Source organism: Protopterus annectens, chromosome 8.part0 (genome assembly GCF_019279795.1).
Source record: "Protopterus annectens isolate FY-2018-M chromosome 8.part0, PAN1.0, whole genome shotgun sequence".
NCBI lineage: Eukaryota > Metazoa > Chordata > Ceratodontiformes > Protopteridae > Protopterus > Protopterus annectens.
In genome coordinates this window covers 817,888,821-817,911,917 of record NC_056741.1, presented here as the reverse complement: position 1 = coordinate 817,911,917, position 23,097 = coordinate 817,888,821, and the positions used below count along the sequence as shown (strand labels likewise).

The 23,097-nt window shown below is 43.3% G+C and overlaps 1 protein-coding gene across 1 annotated transcript in view; it reads left to right on the top strand.

Annotated features, from left to right (window-relative positions):
- Positions 1-23,097, top strand: part of SUV39H1 (SUV39H1 histone lysine methyltransferase) — a 478,717-nt gene that overhangs the window by 39,912 nt on the left and 415,708 nt on the right. The window contains exon 3 of the mRNA XM_044080286.1: positions 19,168-19,833. Within this exon, the coding sequence (XP_043936221.1) occupies positions 19,168-19,833 (666 nt within the window). The remainder of the gene's footprint in view (positions 1-19,167; positions 19,834-23,097) is intronic.

Sequence of the window (23,097 nt, the reverse complement as noted above, 5' to 3'; positions counted from 1 at the left end):
GCACCCCAGCCGAGAATCTAACTGGAGAACCTCTTGCTGTGAGGAGCCAACGCTACCGCTGCACCACTGCGCCGTCCTATCATACTTTCGGTGTTTAGTGTACTGCCACCTATGTGGTAATTCACGGGTACATGTTTTTTCCCAAAGGGGATAACTATACATTTATTGGCACTGAGCTTGAGCCCATGGCTCTGGCACCAAGCATCTGTTTCTGTAAGGCCCTTTTGTAGAGTGTCCACATCATTTGGGGATTCAATAATGGCTCGCTCCCAGTTTGCAGTAATCTGTGAACTTTGTTAGCCAGAGTCCCTTAGTGTTGGCCTGTACTTCAGAGAAGTAGATGCCAAACAAGAGAGGTCCCAGGACTGAACCCTGAGGTACTCCACTTGTCTGGGGCTGGATTTGGAGTCTGCTACTTTTACAGTCTGGGTTCTGTCAGTAAGCCAGTTGGCAACCCATCGAGTGATGTAGGGATTAATGCCCAGCTTAATAAGTTTATCTCTGAGTCCAGAGTGGGGGGTGGTGTCAAAGGCCTTGGCGAGGTCCAGATAAGCTGTGTGGACTGCCTTGCCCTCGTCCATGGCTCTGGAGACTGATTTGAAAAAGTCAGTCAGGTTCAGGAGACAAGATCGGCCCTTCACGAATCCAAACTGGGTGGGGTCCAGTGTTTTAAGGTTGCCAATGTATTTGTTTATAAGTTCCATAATACGTTCCATGGCCTTGCAGATCAGGCTCGTCAGACTGATGGGGCGGTAGTTCCCGGGATCCAAGGTGGATCCTCCCTTGTGGAGTGGGATAACTGTAGCTGTGCGCCACTCGGTGAGCATGAAGCCTGAGGTGAGGGTATGAGTAAACATGACACTTAGGTGAGGTGCCAGTTTTGTAGTTCATGTAGGACACAGCCCAGGATGTCATCTGGTCCCATGGATGCTGTATTCTTAGCTTTGGCGAGTGTGTTTTTTACCTGTGTGGCCGTTATTACTGGAATTTGGCAATCTTCTGGTATTGAGATGGGCCATTTAGTGGGTGAGAGGGGGGTGAAACTGGCACTGAATCGATCTGCCAGGATATTGGCAATATCCTTGGGATCGGTATATTTATTGCCATTCTGTTGTAGCTCAGAGCAGATCTGAGCATTACCATTTAGATTCTTGACAAAGTTATAGAATGCCTTGTGGTTGTCTTTGGAATCTTTGGCAATTTTATTTTCGTAACTAGCTTTGGAGGATTTTATGAGGGATCTCCGCTTCTTACTAAGGCTGGTAAGGGAGTTTTTTGCATCCTGGGAGTTTCCTCTTTCCTGCAACAGTTTCTTCCTTTTGTTGTAAAGTTTGTTTATGGACCACCAGATTGTCTTCCTTTTTTTTTTTTTTTGAAGAGAGCATCTTGGTTCTGTTTGGGATGGCACGATTCATGCATGAGTGGATGTGCTTGTACAGTGCATTAGTGTAGGATTCAGCAGTCGAACTTTCAGGTCCCGTCTGCATGGGTGTCATGAAGTTTGTCACTTCTGACTTGAGTAGCATGAAGTTGGCTTAGGAGAAGTTTTTTTTTTTATGGAGGTTTCCTTACTGGGGGGTGGGATGTGGATGTTAAGGGTGATTAGCTTATGGTCTGACCTGACCAACGAGGGGGTGACCATAGGTGTGGAGCATCGATTTTCCATATTGGTAATGATCATGTCTAGGATATTGGAGCCCCTGGTGGGACTATGGATTAGTAGGTCCAGGGCATTGGCATTTATGAATTCCAAGAACCGTTGGGCAAAGGTGTTGGTACACGAGTAGTTTTCCCAGTTAATGGCAGGGTAGTTGAAATCACCCAGTATTAGGGTGTTTGGTTGCATATTAATATTTTCCAGTATGTTTAGAAAGGTGTAGTGGGAATCTTGGGGCATGGTGGGGGATCTGTAGCAAGCTACAATTTGGATTGCAGTGTTAGTTGCAAATGGAGAATTTCAGACTCATTGTGTTGGGCAACTAACCTGGTGGTGTGAATATGGGCACTCCTCCATCTTTAGTGTTTTGATCCTGGTTTGGTGGCCGAAAAGTGTGGTAAGAGTTGTAACCTGGTATTGCAGGGGTGCTCTCTGGAGCCTTGAGCCAGATCTCAGTTACTGCACAGATATTGATGCTCTAAATTTTTAGGAGTGCCTAGAGTGAGTGCCTTTTGAGGTTTAGACTTGTATCATTACTTTCAGATTTTGCATGCTTGTAACTGTTACGGTGGTGGTTTTGTCCTTTGAACTTTGCCTGCAAAAAGGCACTATAGGGGTGGCAAGAGCCTTAGCCAGTCACCTGAATCCCAGGGGTGACAGGTGCAGACCATCTCTGGCAAAGCATCGTGGTCTGTCAATCATGTCGTCCCAGGCAGACTCTGGATCTTTCTTTCCTAAACCTGTTTGTGATGCTTCCTGTATTTAAAATGTCACTCTTTGCAACCTGTTAACTTGTTTCTGGTAACACTAGAATTAAGATTTCTTATCGTATTCTTATTCATCCAGATTTTAGGCGTTTATGGTTTTGACTGGATCACATTCTGTTCTCTGTTTTACTCTTGTGAAGACTTGGTGCAGTGGATAGTCCAAAATGTCTAGCTCCAGTTAAAGCTCATTGTAGGCTACAGGGTGTCCGAATCCTTTGTGTATCTTTGCATTGTCTTTTTCAGTGTGTCAGGAGTTTCTCTTTGGTGAGAGAGAGCTTACACAAGTTGGGAATCCAAGAGAACATTCAAGTCTTCCTTGACAACTCCTAACAGGGTTGTGTTTCTGCGATGTCAGACACCACAGTTCTAGGAGCTTTTCTTCCATTGGGGGGGGGGGGGTCTATATCTTGATGTGCTTCCAAGGGTTTTCAACGTAGAATTCTGTCACTGTGAGGGAATTTCTCTGGGATTTCGGGTCTCCTGGATTATAATTTTCATGATATCCCTAACAAGACTCCACTTGAGAAAGGTGCATTGGTATTTTGAAGTTTTCTTGGTCCCACGCTGACTCACCTTTTCTTTTCAGATCCGGTGTTGGGGGTTTTCAGAAGAAAAATTTTGTGGAGACAGATATTCCTAAATCCAGACTCTCCTCTCTTTTTCCCTCCCTGTTCCAAAGCAGTTGCCACAGACCCCTCTTAGATTGGTTTCAGGAGGGATAAAAGATCATGGAGTGTAGTACGACAAGGAAAGACGCAAGTACATAAATATGAGATGCTTGCCGTGGTCAAGGCACTCTGCCATCTTTGGTCCCTAAGCAAGGGCTAACCAGGTTGCACCCCTGCTGCAGACTACCTGCTTTTCAAAGATTGTCATCTGTGTAGTAGACCCCTTTTGCCTCCTGTCTGAACAATCGGCTGACAAGATTCTGCTCTAGGACTCCTTGCAGGAAAGCTTGGAAGATGGATGCCTTTTTGTTCCTTTTGATAGGCATATTCCTGTATGCTTTTTACTCTTCCCACTAATATCCAGGGTACCTCTGAAAATACAGAAGGAATCTGCAAGATCATTGTGGTGACTCCCTTCTGGCCCAGACAACCATGGCCAGGGGCTCCTCAGACTGGTTTAGGGGTGTAAAATCTCCTGTTCTTGTGCAAGTAGATCCAATCGACTTAAACTGACTAAATGGTAGCGTCTAAATGCCTCTTAGGCACCTGTTTACTGAGAATGTGCAACAGGTACTAATGGAGGAAAGAAAGCCTGCTACTCAAATCTTATATTGCAACTGGAAAAGGTTTTTCAGTTGGTGCCAACAACATAACTGACACCCATTTGGGGCTAGTTGTTTTCTGGCTTTACAATATTTGTATGAGTTGCTATCCTATAGCATTTCATCTATCAAGGTTCACTTCTCTGCCATTTCAGCACATCTATCAAGGTTCACTTCTCTGCCATTTCAGCGTCTGCCCATGGATCCTCTTTTCAATGCAAATATTTTGAAAGGGGTTTTGCATAAGAGGTTTCCAAGAAAACCAGTGGCCTCTCCTTGAGATCTTAATTTTGTGTTTGAGAAGCTAATACTTGCTCCATTTGAACCAGCTAAGGCAGACTTGAGGCTCTTAACATGGAAAATGGGTTTGCTGATTGCACTGACCCCTTCGAGAAAGGTCAACTACAATGAGGGCTGTTATGAGTCAACTTTCTTATTTCCACAGAGACAGTGCTCCTTTAGTTATAAAAGGAGAATTGGTTGTTAAAGTGGCATTGTAGTCTAATTTTTAAGCCAAACTATTCATCTCCCTGGTTTCTTTCCTGAACATAAAATTGAGGGGTGGAGAAGATATTCCATACGTTGGATCTCCACAGACAACTCTGGTGCTATCCTAAGAGAACTAAATCTTCCATATCTTCGGATCAGTTGTTTATTTCTTATGAAGGTAAGAGGGGGCAACCTTTGTCAAAACATTACCTTATACTCGCCACAACAAAACTCTTCCAGGCAAGGTCGAGGCCCACTCAGCCAGGACCTTGGCTTCATCTATACCTTTTTGGAAATAGGTGCAGCCTATAAACTGCATTTTGGTTCTATTTACATGGTTCTACAAAACATAAGCTTGATTCCTTCCTTCCCTAGGTCTAGATCAAGCTTGATGAGGGTTATTCTCCAGGGGCTCCTGGACTCTTCCACCTTCTAAATGTCGTAAACTATGATAATGTAGCCACAGCAGTGATTACTATGATGAGCATAGTACAGTTGTACAAGTAAACTTGCCATAAATGTAGATATTCAAATAGCCGCTCCCTCCCTGCATCCCCCTTGTTTTCTGCGTTTTTATGCCAGTCTTGTGGTTTGTTTTGGTTTGTGTGTTCTTTTGATTGTTTTTAGTGCTGCTGTGATCAGTTAAGAAGTTAATTTTATTCTAGCATAAAATGCCCAAATTGTGTTGATTCCCAATTGCTTTTTGGGTGGATTTTTTTGTCCAGTACAGTTTCTGCTGACTTAGAATTTCCTGCTTTGATTTTACAATTTTTTTTTTCTTTTCACTTGTAATGGCATCAGTCCAAATTACCATTTTTTTATTCAGAATTTCTGTAGTATGTTGATAACAAACAACTTTTTTATCTTTCTGGCCTGTGACATGTATAGTTGACACTTCCAGCATGGGCTCATTATAGCAACAGCAAATCCTAACATTAAGGTTTTCATCCCACCTACTTTACATCTATTTGTACACAACAGTGCATTGGCTTACACTAGACTATGCTTACATTTTGTTGTGCTTTGGCAGATGCATGAGGTAATTTGCATAGTTTAGGCAGATGTTCATCGTGCATACAGCTGCAGTCATAATAGATGGGTTCTCCTGCCGTCAGGCGGGTCCTCGGTCGGCCGAATTCCAAAGTCTAGGTCCGGCGTCGGTTGTCATCGCTTCTTCCCTGACGTCAGTGCGACAGGGGTATAAAGGAACCAGCCGACACTATTTTCTTCAGTCTTTCTTGCCGCGCAGTGCCCGAAGCAGAAGCAGTTCGCAAGTGCCGGTCGGCCAGCTCCTGAAATTACGAAAATTTTGAAACCGAAGTCTTCTTGAAAGCTAAGTACCCCGTTGGGGAAACTTTTCTTGCCTCAGACCGATGTCAGACAAAGTTAATAATTGTATTTCATGTGGGAAGCAAATACCGCATAAGGATTTCCATTCCCTCTGTATTCCTTGTTTAGGCCCAGACCACGACGTCTCGGTCTGTCGCTTTTGTGCTACATTCAACAAACGCACCATTAAGCGTCGGGCGGTGTTCGCCCAGCATTATTTTGGCAAAACATTTAACTATATTATGTCGTCGGGATACTCTGACTCCAGTTTTGTCTAAAAAGCGCAAAGATAAGGACCGACACACGAGGTCTGCGGCCTCTACCGACACCACGCCAAAGCCGACTACACGTGGTCCGGTTCTCAGCGAGGCACCTACGCAGCCCCTGACTACCGACGACACTTCATTGGCGGTGTCTCCTGTGCCAGTCGCAGGCTCCTCAGCCCACACCCCGACTACAGATACCGAAGCCACTCTTGGCGTTGAATCTCAAAATGTGGACAGGTCTACCTCCTCTCAAGGTGTCTTTAGACCTTTCTCTTCTTTTTCCATCAAGGCTTTCACCAAGTCTAAAGCAGCCATGCATTCTAAGAGACAAGCTACACAGGGCCCATCTCCAGGCCCCATGCCTAAAAAACAGATGCTTAAAATGGCTGAGGATTTAATTACTCTTATCAGGGGTTCTCAACCCCCACCGGACAAAAGGCCCATAGTGGAGAAAGAATCCCCCTCCTCTGATCAGGGCTCCATTATTTCAGAGCACTCTGATGATCAGGAACATTCTTACTCCCCTTTTGAAGACTCTGATGCAGAGGAGTCCATCCCTTCTGTATCCCCCCCAGAGGATTACTCATTTGGGGAAACTTTGCATACCTTAAGGGAACACTTCCACTGGGAAGGCCAAGATTATTCAGATTCCAAGAAAAGGCTTAGGGAATTTCTCTTGCTACCTCAGCACAGGCCTCTGGCTATACCTCCTGTCTTGGACATCCTAGATGATGTTTACTCGGAGGCCTGCCTTAACCCGGATTCTCTACCTCCAGCCCCAGTCCAGCCTGACGGGTACTACAGGGTTCCTGACTTGCACCAATTTCTATACAAAAGCCATGCTGCTGACCCAGAAACCATCTCACAGGGCCCCAAGGGAATTAAGGCCTCCACTGCTAAAAATCCATTACCTTCCGAGAGAGATTCCAGATCCTTAGAAAGGTGGGGAAAAAAGGTATATACCTCTGCTACCTTAACCATGAGGGCCTTAAACTGTCAGTTCCATATGCTAAAATACCAACAGTTTTTGTTATCACAATTGAAAAGTAAAATGTCACAACCTGAACAACCAGACTTGAAGGAGTTGCAGGATTTGATGCATAGTGCAGAACAAGTGGGTAAGCATACCTTACAATGTGGTTTTGATGCTCTAGAGGCCTCATGTAGAGCTGCTGTTACAGGATCAGTCATACGTAGACATGCCTGGCTCAAGGAACAAACCTTGCCAGATCATGTCAAAGCTAAATTACTAGATGCCCCTCTACAAAAGGATGTATTATTTGGTGCTAATGCTGAGGAGGTATTAAGGAAAATGGAGGAAAAGGCTAAATCAATGCAAACTGTGAAAGATTTTCTACAGGTACAACCCCCACGTTTCAGTAGAAATTGGCCTTCCAAAAATTGGTCCTTTCCAGCCACGGACAGACCCCAAAGAGGTAGATACAGGTGCCCGAGGGGCAGAGGACAATCCCAAGGATCGTTTAGAGGCAGACAATGGCAAGCTCCTACACAAAGCGGTGGTGAGGATAACTCGCAACCATTCAGAAAGCAAGCCCAATGACTTTCCCCTTTGCATGCCAAGCAAGACTCAAATGGCAGCACCCTTAGGAGGAAAACTGGCATTATTTTCAAAAAATTGTCATATTGTCACAAGACAAATGGATCCTGGACATTATAAACAGAGGCTACAGCTTCCATTTTCACACCCTTCCAAACCTGCCACACAATCAAAGGGCAGAGGCACAAAGGCAAATTACAGATCTCATAGACATGAAAGCTATTCAAGAGGTACCTACGCACGAACAAGGTCACGGTTTTTATTCCAGACTATTCCTGGTACCAAGGAAGGGAAAAGATTCAAGACCTATTTTGGACCTATCCATCCTAAACACATTTCTACTCGTACCAAAATTCAAGATGCTCGCTCTACAGCAGCTTCTTCCCATGCTGGGCAAGGAGTCTTGGCTGGTAACATTGGACCTCAAGGAGGCATACCTGCATGTCCCAATCAGACAAAATTGCAGAAGATACCTCAGATTTCTTGCAGGTTCAACCCATTATCAATTCTCTGCATTGCCCTTTGGCTTATCTACTGCGCCCAGAGTATTCACGAAATGCCTGGCATCAGTAATTGCCTACTGCAGACTTCAAGGGATACAAATATACCCTATTTGGACGACTGCCTGATCCAAGCGGACAGCAAGCACATTCTTCTGAAACATCTGGCTTATGTAATAATGTTGTTGAACTCTCTGGGATACACAGTCAACAAAAAGAAATCAAGGCTAATACCCTCTCGGAAAATAATTTTCCTGGGTGCCAACTTGGACACAAACACCCAGATGGCCTACCTCACGCCAGAGAAGCAGGGGCAACTAACTCAATACTTCAGAGCACTAGCAAATTGCACCAGGCTGACTGCAAGGAAAATCCTGCAGGCTCTGGGATTCATGGCATCTTGCATCTTACTAATCCCATGTGCAAAGCTGCATATGAGGAAACTTCAATGGTACCTGAAAAACCTATGGTCTCAACACAGCCACAGTTTGGAAACGATAATACCACTAATTCCATGTCTTCAAAAGGAATTTCTGTGGTGGGCTCAAGCATGCCAAACAAACACAGGTCTTCCATTCAGCAAGCCTCAAGCAAATCAAGTCATCACAACAGACGCCTCGGACTACGCCTGGGGCACATGACAGATCGGTGCATTCAGGGCAAATGGTCCCAAAAGAAAAGCACCTTCACATCAATCAAAAGGAAATGCTAGCAGTAATAAATGCTATTATAGCTTTCAAAGACCTTCTGCAACCAGGTCAACTATTGATAAGAACGGACAACACCACAGTTATGTGGTACATAAACAAACAGGGAGGAACACATTCATACCCCCTATGCAGACTGGCCATGTCACTTTGGAACATGGCCATGGACTTACAAATCGAACTAAAAGCACAGTACTTGCCAGGCAAGGAAAACACGCTGGCAGACAACCTAAGCAGAAATATGACAGATCCACACGAATGGAAGTTGCATCCAAAAGTTTTTACAGAGATAACCCAAGCATGGGGAAGGCCAGACACAGATCTCTTTGCCTCCCACAAAAATCGCCAATTGACAAAATTCTGCTCAAGGATTTTCCATCCAAAGGCCTGGAGAGTGGACGCTCTCTCTTTCAGTTGGACATCAATGACAGTTTATGCCTTCCCACCTCTTCCTCTGCTGCCCAAAGTTCTATTGAAAACCAGAGCAGACAGACCAAAGATGATTCTCATTGCCCCAGACTGGCCAAGATAACACTGGTACCCACTCCTGAGGAGCCTGACTCATTCCCCACCATGGACCCTGCCTCTAATGCCTCTTCTCCTGACTCAGCACAGCTTCAAAACTCTTCACAGCCAGCTAAAAACACTCAATCTAGCCGCATGGAAGATTCCTTAGCATCACAACAGACCCTACTCCCCAAGGAGGTGCAGGATGTCATTTTGGAGGCCAGAAGGTCGTCAGAAAAGCTTACTCCGCAAAATGGAAACTGTTTTGTGTCTGGAATGAGAAAAAGGGCCAGGATCCTGGAAAACTGAATTTACCTCAAATACTACAGTATCTAGCTGAGCTGCTAAGCAGTGGACTTTCATTCTCCTCCATCAAAATCTATGCCTCAGCCATTTCTGCAGAATACAACACTGATCCACCCTTATTCTCTCACCCTCTCTCTTAAGACAGTTCCTCAGAGGGGCTAAGAATCTAAAACCCCAAGGAAACGACCAATGCCTGCTTGGGATCTCAAGTTAATTCTGGAAAAACTGACCTTGCCTCCCTTTGAGCCAGCTGCCTCATCAGATTTGCAATATTTGTCCAGGAAAACAGCTTTCCTTCTGGCTATTACCTCAGCTCGTAGAGTTTCAGAACTATGAGCTCTCATGGCTGTGCAGCCTTTTATCAGCTTCCATCAGGACAGAGTTTCCTTACGAACCAACCCGTCCTTTATGCCAAAAATGGTATCCAGGGTAGCTTTGAATCAGGCCATACACTTACCTACCTTTTATCCTAATCCTCAAAACAAAGGGGAGAGATTACTACATTCCTTGGACATCCACAGACAACTGCGTTATTATTTGGACAGAACAAAGCCTTTCAGAAAATCAGAACAGCTCTTTGTGTCCTATGCTATAGGAGCTCAAGGAAAGCCAATTTCCAAACAGGCAATCTCAAAATGGATAGCCCACTGCATACGCTTTTGCTATTCTTTTCATGGCAAAACTGTACCTACAGGCATCGGATCTCACTCCACAAGGGCCACAGCTACCTCTGCAGCTTTCCGCAGAGGAGTTCCTACCAAAGATATTTTGGAAGCAGCCACTTGGAATTCTGTGCATACCTTCTCCAAGCACTACCACCTACCATTATACTCCAAAACTAGAGCAGGCTTTGCCACTGCAGTCTTGCAGGGCATCCTGGCTCCTCCTAGTTCCACCTAGTGCCTACCACCCCTTTCTTACCTTTGGGATTCTACCCATCTGTTATGACTGCAGCTGTATGCACGATGAACATAGTACAGTTTTGCACCTACCATAAATGTAGATGTTCGAGTGCTAATACAGCTGCAGTCCAGGTTTCCCTCCCTCCTTCCCCTCTTGGGACAGGCCTATTGGCTAACATCTCCTCATACAACCTGATTGGGGTATTCATTTATGGTGTATTTGCTTGCAACTACTGTATTTTGATTATATTGCATTGCTTTATTACACAAATTTATGTATTGCCTTCCTTCTGGGGGCACCTGACATCTGGGGCAAGAAAAACTGAAGAAAATGGCGTTGGCTGGTTCCTTTTTACCCCTGTCGCACTGACGTCAGGGAAGAAGCGACGACAACCGACGCCGGACCTAGACTTTGGAATTTGGCCGACCGAGGACCCGCCTGACGGCAGGAGAACCCATCTGTTATGACTGCAGCTGTATTAGCACTCGAGCATCTACATTTATGGTAGGTACAAAACTGTACTTTTTGTTGTTTTAAGTGCTAATTCTGTATTTTCTGTGTTAGTAGTGACTTGTGATGCAAGTTCATTTGAGGAAAGAAAATTAATGTGTTTTTCTTTTTACCCACCATGTTGACCATCAAGTCTTCCTTAAGGAGATGCCCTTTCTGTTGGTGCACTTAATGTACCCAGTACAGTACATGGAGAGCCACCCAGATGCTGCCATCACTCGGGCAGCTGGGAGTGCTTTTTAACAAATGTTTTTGCCTATGTCATTTCGTTTATGTAAATGAAAACAAACCATATTGACATTAATCCCAGTTGTAAGCATTTTACATCACAAACCATATTGACATAATTATACATAACTTACTTACCCAATCACTGTCGCTCAAACATAGCTCGTTCAAATCCTGCTGCCTTTTAAATCTCATTCCATCCCTGTATGTATAGTTACCACAATTTCATTTTTTTTTTCCTGTCTAATTTGCTCCTACCCTTTTCTAAAAATGTCAATTCCAGTTTTGTGCGTTATACTCACTACTACTAGTACAGTTGGTGTAGAGCACTGCACGTTTTTTTTCTTTTCTGTGTCTCTATTTTTCTCTCTTCTGTGAAATTATACCCATCCTACAAGGTTTTGTTGGCGTTTCTTTTATCTTTGCCCAGGCTAACTCCTGGGTAGTGAAGTAGTGCAATACGTTTCTCAAGGTTAGAGAACCATAATTATTTTATTTTATTGATCATCTTTAATAAAATTGTGTTTGCTTTCACCATGAACAGCAGTGCCACTACTTTTGCAGTGGGGTCTTCCTCTTTTCTCCATAGGGAAGTTCATGTAGCTTCTTGTGAGATGTGGAGGATGGGATTCTTGGAATAGTTAGCATCTTTTGATCAATTCCCTAATTTTGTACTTGAGTTGGAGTTGCTTGAAGTAAGTGGGCATGACCCAGTGTTGTAGTGGTTGTTGCTCACATGTATTGCTGGTACCACCCTTGTCAAAAAACAACACTGAAGATGCAGTGTGCTATTTTTCATCTGAATGCCCTGCTGATAACTTCCATGTAAGGTGGAGACCAGCTCCAGTCTGAGGATACCCAAAACGTGGATGATCACCTATGGCCAGTTTCCAAGAGTAATGAATGAAACTGCACCAATGAGCTTTCTTACCATAACCGTAGATATTTTGAAAAGTTTATGCAAACTTAACTTTATCACTGAAAAAACTGAAACCACACAGAATGTGCCATGAGAGAGAGAAGCATTCAATTCAGTCTAATTCTGAAGTACCACATATTGTAATGAGGAGAAATGTTCTGTGGCAGAAATACTGTTTTACTTGTTTCTCAGATTTTTTTCTCCTGTACTTTGGTGCTAATCTAGACTTTGGGTCTTCTGTATTATCCCTGAAATTCTCCGCTGTTTTATTTTGGAACATTGGATGGTTTCTCTATAGTCTAAAAATCCTCTTACAGCAGGAAAGGATGCTAACTTCAGCAATGAAAGTCTCAAGTCTTACTCTCTCTACATTCTGTGGTACACTAATGCATGTGTCTCAATTGTTCTGTTGTACTGTAGTTTCTTGTACCTGTATGGTCACTGTGGGGCTGCCATGCTGATATGATCAGTTTTGCAGAATATTTGCTTTCCCACAATGGAGCATGTCCCTTTTTTATGGTGCATGCTAGATCTAGTAAAATGGGTGCTTGGTACTACGGTCTGACTTCCTAGACGTTGGAAGTCAATTTTTCTGTTTCACGGAACAACCTTGATTTGTGCTAACTGAAACCTGCTGTAAAGGTGTGTTTTTGTCCCCTCACACCGTTCATTAAACCCTCTTCAAAACAAAAACTAAATAGTGAGTTTTTCTTAAATCTGTAACCTTTAAGCAATTGTTGATGTGTCTGATTTCTGATGATGATCTTCATGTTTCACTGTTGCAGTCATTACATTTGGGTTATCTGCTTGCAGATAGCCCTCAGTCGGCCTGAAGTCTTGGGTCCTGCTTCGGTTGCTCTCTCATCTTCCATGACGTCAGGTAGTCAGGGGTATAAAGCATGCAGCTGATGCCATTACATCAGTCTTTCTTGCCGTGCGGTGCCTGAAGCAGTTAGCAAGTGCCGGTTTGCTGACTCCGGATCTGAAACTCAAAAACGAAAATTTCAGAAGTCTTCAACTAAGCTAAGTACCCCGTTGGGGATCCTTTTTCTTGCTCTAATCCGATGTCAGTAGAAGTTAACAATTGTATTTCTTGTGGAAAGCAAATGCCTCAAAGATTTTCATTCGTACTACATTCCTTGCTTAGGCCCAGACCACAACGTACCTCCCTGTCAGTTTTGTGCCTTATTCAATCCTCTAACTTTAGTCAGTGGTTCATTTTCGCATCTAAATATTTTGGTACTCTGTTCTATTATCCAGAAATGGCTTTGGTAAGCCACCCGACTACCGACATTCTGAAAAAACAGTTTGCCGGTACTTGGGTGCTTTCACAGCCCTTTATACCCGCTACTTCAGATTCGCAGGCCTCTATTGAAACCCATTCGGAGTCCGGTATACCGCGAGATGCTTCTTTGACTGTGGAACCTGCGGATGTCTCCACCTTGGATGGGTCTGGAGCTGCTGTGCAGGCACCGGCTTCTGAGGGTGTATTCAGGCCTACTGACTTGCATATTAAACCGCCATCTTCTTCTTCAAGGCCTAAAACTCGATCCATGCCTAGAAAACAAACGCCCAGACCGCGTCAGGCCCCTATGCCTAAAAATGCCTAAAAAACAAATTATAAGAATGGCTGAAGACCTCATTGCTCTAATCGGAGGATGCCACTCTTCTCCCTCTAAGAGACCTAGAACTGATTTTCCTTCTGATTCTTCTGATCAGTATTCTGAAATTTCTGTTTTCTCTGACGAGGAGTGGCCCTTATCTACCTATGAGGATTCTGATGCAGAGGACTCCATTCCCTCTGCTTCCCCTCAAGAGGATTTCTCTTTTGGTGAAACCTTGCATACTCTTGGGGAGCATTTCTGCTGGGAAGGCCGGGATTACTCTGACTCCAAAAAGAGGGTTAGGGAATTCTTACTCCTACCTCAACACAGGCCTTAAGCTATCCCTCCTGTACTGGACATTGTAGATGATGCCTTCTCTGAATCTAGCATGGCCCCTGACTCTCCGGCTCCCAGAAAACCTGACTGGTATTACAGGGTACCTGTGTCTCTCAAGTTTCTCTTTAAGAATCCTACTGCGGATCCTGAGACCATTTCACAGGGACCCAAAGGCATTAAGGCTACTACTGCCAAAAAATCTACCCCCTCTGATAGAGATTCCAGGGCCTGGACAGATTGGGTAAGAAGGTATACACTTCTGCAACTTTGGCTATTAGGGTCTTAAAACTACCAGTTTCATATGTTAAAGTATCAGCAGCATATTATTGGATTGCTTAAACAGAAAATGATGTTGATTCCTGACTGTGCTGAAAATAAAGAATTGCAGGATTTAATGCATTCTGCTGAACAAGTTGGAAAATATACTTTGCAATGTGGTTTTGATTCAGTAGAGGCATCTTGCAGGGCTGCTGTCATTGGGTCTGTACTTAGAAGGCATACTTGGCTTAAAGAGCAATTTTTGTCAGATCCAGCTAAAGCTAAATTACTGGATGCTCCTTTAAACCAAGACAACCTGTTTGGCAACAAAGCAGAAGTAGTACTTCAAAAGATGGAGGAAAAGCTAAATCTATGCAAACTGTTAGATTTCCTGCAAGTACAGCCTCCCAGATTTAGTAGGCACTGGCCTTCTAAGAATTGGTAATTTCCTGCTGCTTCCAGGCCTTCTCGGTCCAAACCCAGAACCAGCAGAACACCCAGGCTTCAGTCCCAAGGTACTCGCAGGCCTAAGCAGTGGGGGGGCTCCCACTTCCAAAGCTGGGAGTAGTAAGACACCCCCTTATGGTAAACTGTCACAATTACTTAACTTTAAATCTTCCAAACCCTGCTCTACTGACTTCCTTTAGGGGGAAAGATCGCCCTGCATGCAAAAAACTGGGAACTCATTACCCAAGACAACTGGGTTTTAAATATAGTTTCCCAAGGATACAGATTTCACTTCCACTCCTTACCAACCCCAGACGGTTGGCCAGACCTACCCCCAAATCAGTGGGCAGAGGCTCAAAAGCAAGTTCTCTCCCTTCTAAACATCAGGGCTATTCAACCTTTCCCAGAAGACAAATGGGGGCAAGGTTTCTACTCGAGACTTTTCCTGGTACCCTGAAAAGATGATTCCTGGCGTCCTATCCTGGACCTGTCTATCCTAAACATTTGTTTGGTAATCCCAAAATTCAAAATGCTAACTCATCAGCTGCTTCCCGTGCTAGGCAAAAATGCCTGGCTGGCAACACTGGATTTAAAGGAAGCCTACCTGCACATCCCAATAAGGGAATCTTGCAGAAGATACCTACACTTCATAGCAGGCTACATGCACTATCAGTTCTCTGCACTGCCCTTTGGCTTATCTACTGCGCCCAGAGTATTCACAAAGTGCCTAGCTCCAGTTATTACATTTTGCAGGCAAAGAAATATTCAAATATACCCATACCTGGACGATTGTCTAATTCAGGCAGAAAGCCAGGACATACTATTAAATCATCTGGCATTTATAAAGAAATTACTGACTTCTCTGGGGTACACCATAAACAAAAAGAAATCCCATCTAGTACCCTGCCAACAAATTGTATTCCTGGGAACAAGCTTGAATACAACTTCCCAGATGGCCTACCTCACGCCAGAGAAACAAGTTCATTTGACGGCCTACTTCAAAAAACTGGCCATAAAGACCCAGCTGTCTGCAAGGAAAATACTGCAAGCCCTGGAGTTCATGGCCTCTTGCATTCCACTAATTCCATATGCAAGACTGCATATGAGGAAACTACAATGGTATCTAAAAAAAAACATTCTCGGGACCTAGAATTAATGATTCCTATCCTACCTTGTCTAAAGAGAGTTCCTTAGGTGGGCAGAGACCTGCCACCAAAACAAGGGACTGCCATTCACTCTACCCCCCGCTGCCCAAACCCTAACAGACTCATCAGACTATGCATGGGGGGCTCACTTGGCAGGGCAGTGCATTCAGGGCAAATAGAACCAGAGTCAAATTCACCTGCATATCCATCAAAAAGAAATGTTAGCTGTACAGAATGCTCTGACAGCCTTCAAGGACCACAGTCTTCCAGGACAATTATTGGTAAAGACTGACACACCACTTATGTGGTACATAAACAAGCAGGGAGGAACCCACTCGTGCCCTCTCTGCAGATTAGCCATGGCTGTGTGAAACGCAGCCTTGAGCTACCAAGTGCACCTACAAGCTCAATTCCTGCCAGGCAAACTAAATACACTGGCAGATGACCTAAGCAGAAATCTCATGGACCCACACAAGTGGAAACTGGATCCAAAGATATTCAACATTTTGAGAAACAAATGGGAGAGCCCAGTGATAGACCTGTTTGGCTCCCCTCGCAACTACCAATTGGAAAAATTCTGCACAAGGGCTCACACCAGACTAGCTTGGAAAAAAGGTTTTTCCATGTGAAGGACAGGGCATCCAAAGTGCTACTAAAGATCAAACAGGACAAACCAAGGACAATACTTATTGCACCAGACTGGCCACGCCAACACTGGTACCCCTTCTTGTGCAGTGGGTCACTTCTGGAACCATGGCACCTGCCTCAGACCCCTGCCCTGCTGTCCCAGGAGGGCCAGATTCTGCACCCACAGCTTCAAACCCTGAATCTTGCAGCCTGGCTAATTTCATGAGCTCTCCATTACCATCCCTCAGTAAGAAAGTGATTTGTGTCATTCTGGAGGCAAGGAGGCCTAGCACTAGAAAATCCTATGCGGAAAAATGGAAAAGATTCTGTTCCTGGAACCAAACAAGAGATGGACACAACTGTGCCCAATTTTACCGCACATTCTTCAATAAGGGATGGACACAACTGTGCCCAATTTACCGCACATTCTTCAATACTTAACTGCGATGCTTTATTAGGGCCTTTCCTTTTCTTCCATCAAAATTCATGCCTCTGCCATTTTAGCTCATTATAATACAGACACCCCTCTTCTCTCCTCCACTGCTGAAGCAGTTCCTCAGAGGGGCCAAAAACTTTAAGACCACCCAGGAGAGCCCCCTACTCCAGCCTGGGACCTTAACTTTGTATTGGAAAAGCTCACTCTACCTCCCTTTGAGCCAGCTGCAAATGCAGAGTTGAAATTCCTTTCTTGGGAAAACAGCCTTCCTTCTAGCCATCACTTCAGCAAGAAGGGTGTCTGAATTACAGACCCTCATGGCAGTGGAGCCTTTCATCATCTTTCATGTGGACAGGTTGTCCCTCTGGACCATTCCCTCCTTTATGCCCAAGGTGGTATCCAGTGTGGCCCTTAATCTGTCCATTCATTTGCCAACCTACCTTTCTAATCCACAGAACAAAGGGGAACAAATACTGTACTCCTTGGATGTGCACATACGACTTAGATTTTACTTGGACAGGACTAAGCCTCTCAGGAAATCTGAACAGCTACTGGTTGCATTTGCTGCAGGGGCATAGGGGAAGGCCATTTCAAAGCAAACCATTTATAAGTGGATAGGCCATTGCATTCATTTCTGCTGTAAGCACCATGTAAAACCTACCCCACAGGGGGGTAAGACCACATTCAACCTGGGCTGCATCTACCTCTACAACCTTTCTTAGAGGTGCTCCTACCAGGGACATCTTAGAAGCTGCTACCTGGAGTTCTGTACATACCTTCACCAAGCATTACCACTTGCCAATTTTTTCTAAATCCAGAACTGGTTTTGATACTGCAGTTTTGCAGGCCCTTATATCTGGTAATTGCCTCCTCCCTTCCTTAGCTTTGGGAATCTACCCAAATGTTACGACTGCAACAGTGAAACACAAAAAAAAATAGTACAATTGTGTACACTTACCATAAATGAGTGCATTCACTGTTGCAGTCCTGGTTACCCTCCCTCCAGCCCCCTGACTTCTATTGAAAAACTGATGTAATGGCGTCGGCTGCATGCTTTATACCCCTGACTACCTGATGTCATGGAAGATGAGACCGCAACCGACGCAGGACCCAAGACTTTAATCAGGCCGACTGGGCTACCTGCAAGCAGATAACCCAAATGTAGTGACTGCAACAGTGAATACACTCTAACATCCACATTTATGGTAAGTGTACACAACTGTACTTTTTGCAGGATTTGACTTTCTTCTGTAGTTACATGTGAGAGTATCAAATGTTTTAATTATTGTATTAGAACTCCTCTCTGTCCCTTGTGTAAAGGTTTACCCTAAAACTAACCATATCAGTAAAAACTAAAAGAAAAACCCAGCCAATCTAGATTTTCCACTGTGTGATTCCTTAAAACTTCTTGTATTGTAGGTAACATTGTCTGGGTTTTTTTTGAGTTTTTACTAAAACTAACCATATGGAAAAGTACTGCACTTTTAGTTTGTTTAAAACATGCTCTGTTTAAAGCATTTGGTGACCTCTATAAAATATGGTCCCAGAATGTAAAACATGGGAAGTTACTCGCATTAAATGCAGAAAAGAAAATTATCTGCCGTAAATCACATGGGCTGAGACAATTTCCTTTCTGAAACATGAAGTCTGAATAGTAGGAAATGTTGGTAACTTTGATCTTTAATAGGAAAAAAATGTATATTAAAAGAAACGGAAGGGTTTCTGAGTGCTAAACATCAAATAAGTGATGAAAGGGTAAAAAGAATAAGGCTGGCTATGTAGGAGGCTGTTTTTTATCTTTTGGGGTTAGGATATGTTGGAAGAGATTCTTTTTAAGGTAAAGGATACAAGTAATGGACTGATCACTGGCCATCAGTGGCCTAAAGGGTGACAATTTTCCTTGATTTTGTAAGACTGTGCAGACAGGTACATGTGAAACTTGCACTCATTTCCTGTCTAGCAAAGTGCATGATCCTCTTTCCTTCTCACTCTGTTTTGAAATCCTCCATACCCAATTGGCAAGAACCAAGACAAGCCAGTATTGTAGGAAGAATTTTCTCTGAGGGAAAAGGTTTTCTTTACAAAATGGTCGGGGGGGGTACCACCTTACATTCTTTGTTTAAGCTTTTTGTTGCAACTGCTGCATTGCACCTACACTGCTACTTTTCTGGAAAGTGCAGTGCACCTGCATTAATCCTAATTGATATGATTTTCAATGAAATTCTCTCAATGGTTTTTGAAGTAGTTAAAGATTTGTTTATCAACCATCTTTGCCCATTTTTTTCTGTCCCTCAGAAGTTGGTAATGGTGTGTGCGCTGAGAGAAACCGTATATTGCTTTGCATGATTAGGATTTGTTTTCAGGATGTTTGTGTCCTAAACATTGTTCTGTTTTACAGGATGAAGAATATTATTTAGTGAAATGGAAGGGGTATGAGGAGTCTGAGAATAGTTGGGAGCCCAGGAAAAACCTGAGATGTATGTCAATCCTCAAGCAGTTCCACAAGGATCTGGAAAAAGAGCTGCTCCGTCGTGGTGCCAAGGTGAAGAAAGGGATGCGTCGGCTAGATCCCAGTGTTTCTCATCAGTTGGTGCTAAAGGCAAAGCAGCGCAGAGTGATTAAGCAGTGGGAAAAGCACTTGAATCTTAAACGTAACCACAAGGGGCGCATTTTTGTGGAGAATGAGGTAGACCTTGAGGGCCCTCCTCGGGATTTTACATACATTAATGAGTACAAAGTTGGGGATGGCATTACTCTTACTGAAGTAGCAGTTGGCTGTGAATGTAGGAATTGCTATAATGAGGCAGTGAACGGCTGTTGCCCTGGTGTCTCAATGAACCGCTTTGCTTACAATGATCAAGGACAAGTGAAGCTTAAGGCAGGTATGCCAATCTATGAATGCAATTCTCGTTGCCGATGTGGCATAGAATGCCCCAATCGTGTAGTTCAGAGGGGCATTCAGTATGACTTTTGCATATTTCGAACATGCAATGGACGTGGTTGGGGTGTCAGAACAATGGAAAAAATTCGTAAGAACAGCTTTGTCATGGAGTATGTAGGCGAGGTAAGATGTCAATGTTACATTGTCTAGACATTAACTGTATTGAGATGACCACTTATTCCTTAGCAAGATTATCTAGCATCTCATTAGACGACCGTGACTGGTAGATATGAGCAACTGTGTTCATGATCTTGAATCCATGTGTGGAAATGTAGAAAACTGGTTCTGTTTGGGACATTTGCACAAAATTGGGTTTAGTTGTCATTGATGTGCAGGCATATCTTGCTCAGAAAAGAGGACACCTGGAAACTCGCCCTAGACCTCCCAAATCAACTTATTTTCTCCAAGCCTAAATGGTAACTCTGCAAACTCTGCTCTCTCTTATTACCAGATGCCTCAACTGTCACCTTACTCATGAAGGATGTTTAAGATTCATGTCCTCCATTCACAAAGAACACTGAAGGTTAAGAGGTTTGCTACAGGGGCACAAACTTTTCAGTTTTCTTTCTTGCCCTTTAGGTTGTCCACTGTTCTAGGATATTTTGCCAAATACCCTGTTCTAGTTTTTTGCCTACTTCATATTGAAATGAACTCTCATTTTACTTGCTGAATGGTTACCTAATGTAGACCTTTATTCAGGAGGTGATAAGGCCATCAACTACCCTACCTTGTACCTGTCAGTTTCTGGAAGTCCAATCTTATACCCTCTCACCCACATTTCTTTCACCATCTTTGCACAGATTGAAGCTGTTAACTATTGAATTTAATTCTGAAGTGTTCTACTTGCAATATGAAATTGAATTTTTGTATATTAAACCCTATATACAGGAGGGTCCAATGTGAATTAGTGTCTCATAAGCCAGCATTCACTATCTGGCTTCTTTTTTCACTGGAATTGCCCCTCCAAAACATTGTATAGCTTCTTTATGCCCCCATGTATTTTTACTGGCTAGACAAATATATGCTGAAGAAGTAGGATTGGGGCTAGCTAGATTGTTACAGATGTTCACAAGCCAGTTTTTTTGCATTATTCAGACAGTAATGGATGGCCACTCAATTGCATGCAATTAAAGTAGTCTAAATAGCTTCAGTTTGACAATGGTAGTGCAGGATGTCTCTTGTCCCTTGCTATGCTGATTTATGTTGAGCATGGCAAATTAGTATTTTTATGAAATCCTTGCAACCAAAAGGATCACACAGTTGAGTGTAAAATAGCTATGTGATTGTAGATCTCCCTTGTTTTACTGGTTTCCATCTTACTGACATATGTTGGAAAGTGTAAAAGCCAAAGTGCTAGTACATGAGATTTCATTTTGTGTTTAGTAAAAGTATCTTAATATTTTCTTTCTTTAAGGTGATTACCAATGCGAGTCTGTTTTATTGGGTACCATACAGTGCTTTCATTTACTTCAAAATATATGCAAAGAACAAAAATGATTGAGAAAACCTTTATTAATTACTCTTGGATATATAAATACGGTTCTGCCTAATGAAAATCTCATTTACATCCATATTTTTCTAATTAAACCTAGAGTTGCAGATTACCACCACTAATAGGGGAATAGTCTTTCCGAACAAGTCTGAGACAGGCTTTAGTCATAGAAATTTCTGTTCATAATATTTCATTCAAACTGTGAAATATGGGAGCCTCTTGTGCCATCTCTTCCTGCTGCTTTACATACACCTCACTTTCCTGTTTGACTCCTGTCGCTGCTCCTAGTCCTCTTCACTTCCACCAAAGTCGTAAGTCACTTGGATGTAAATTGACTATATAGGAATTGCTAATCTATCATTTCCTTTACAGGGTGGTGAGGATGCAAAGCTGTCCAGCCAATAAGCACAAGGTATTAAAACAAGTTTCTGGATAGTGTGCAAGTCATGAAACACGACCCAGTGAATTGAAACTCATTCTGAAGAGGTCACTGGGGAAATGCGCACTATCATTTGAACTGTGCATATTGCCTATAGGTAATTTGGAAAACTCCACTTCACTTGCTTCATGCGTATGGGAGGTAGGAATAAGCCAAAGCACCTGGGGAATACTTGCATGGACACAGAGGGCATGAAGATTTCAGTTCAGTTCTCAGCTGGGATGCTTTCTGTATGAAGAGTAACTTGCTGCATTTTGTCACCCTAGCCATTCTGCTTTACTTTTCATGACAGATATGTTTCATGACAGATATGTTGGTAATTCCTTTAAAATAGCCAGTCTATTTTAGTCTGTACTCCATCTGTAAGCACTTTAAGTAGTACTGTAAGGAACGTCCGCCTCCATTTTAACTTGGCTGTCATTCTGTTCTGTAATAACATCCATAAACTGCATTTCTTTTGAAATGATGCATCCAGGTAATTGGTCTGTGTGCTGTTTGACCTGCAAACTAAATTTTTCTCTGACTTTTTTACATGTGCTGCAGCACCTGTTTTTTCTATTGAGAGAAATTTCACCAATATAACTGTAGATATGATGTATAGCCTTTCCAGATGCAGTTGGTGAAAGTCAAACTTTTAGACTTGCTATCAGAAAATATTTGATCCTCCTATAAAATTTAAGGTCTCCAGTTTTCTTAAATCGGATGCCTCTTCTGTCCTTTCCTAGACAAGCGAGTTATTTGATCTCTCCTTGGAAACTGCAGCCATAGTTTGTGGTCCAGTCACTTTTCGGACTGAATCAAAGGCTCTGGCTCCTCCCCTTACCAATAACTCCCTCTAAGCAGAAAATTACCACCGATCTTGTTTCCAGTTCGTTTGCTTCAGGTGTAGGTCTCGAGGCTCGGTGCTTTGAAAGCAGCTGAGGTTTTTGCGGGATGGGGCGCTTGGGCTTCGTTCATCAGCCCTATCTAACTTCCCTTTACTTGACTTTAGTTTAAAAAGAAAAGAAAGCCTGGTGTGGTGTGTGTGGTGTAGGAAAGTTCTTTTTAAGTAAGGAGTTTACAAATTTTTAAGAGAAACAGTTTTTTTTTTTCTTTCTTTCTTCCCCTGTGGTGAAATCTAGTCAGACTCCAAAAACAATTGGTTTTTACTGTTTGGTGGAAAAAAGTGACAAGATGCAACATTTTTAGGATCTTTCTGTTGGTTTTCCCTGGGAAACTGACTCCATTTTTGGCTTGACCATGGAACAAACTACTGGTCCCTTGATTGGTCTGTCCTCCAGACTCTCACACACACACACACACACACACACACACACACACACACACACACACACACACACACACACTTTTTGCAACCAGCGCAGGCTAGTGATTTTTGTCTTGGCCACAGGTGGGTTGAGACTGGCCATAGCTTGTTCCAGAAACCACTCATCAGATCTTTTTGGTGTAGTACCTT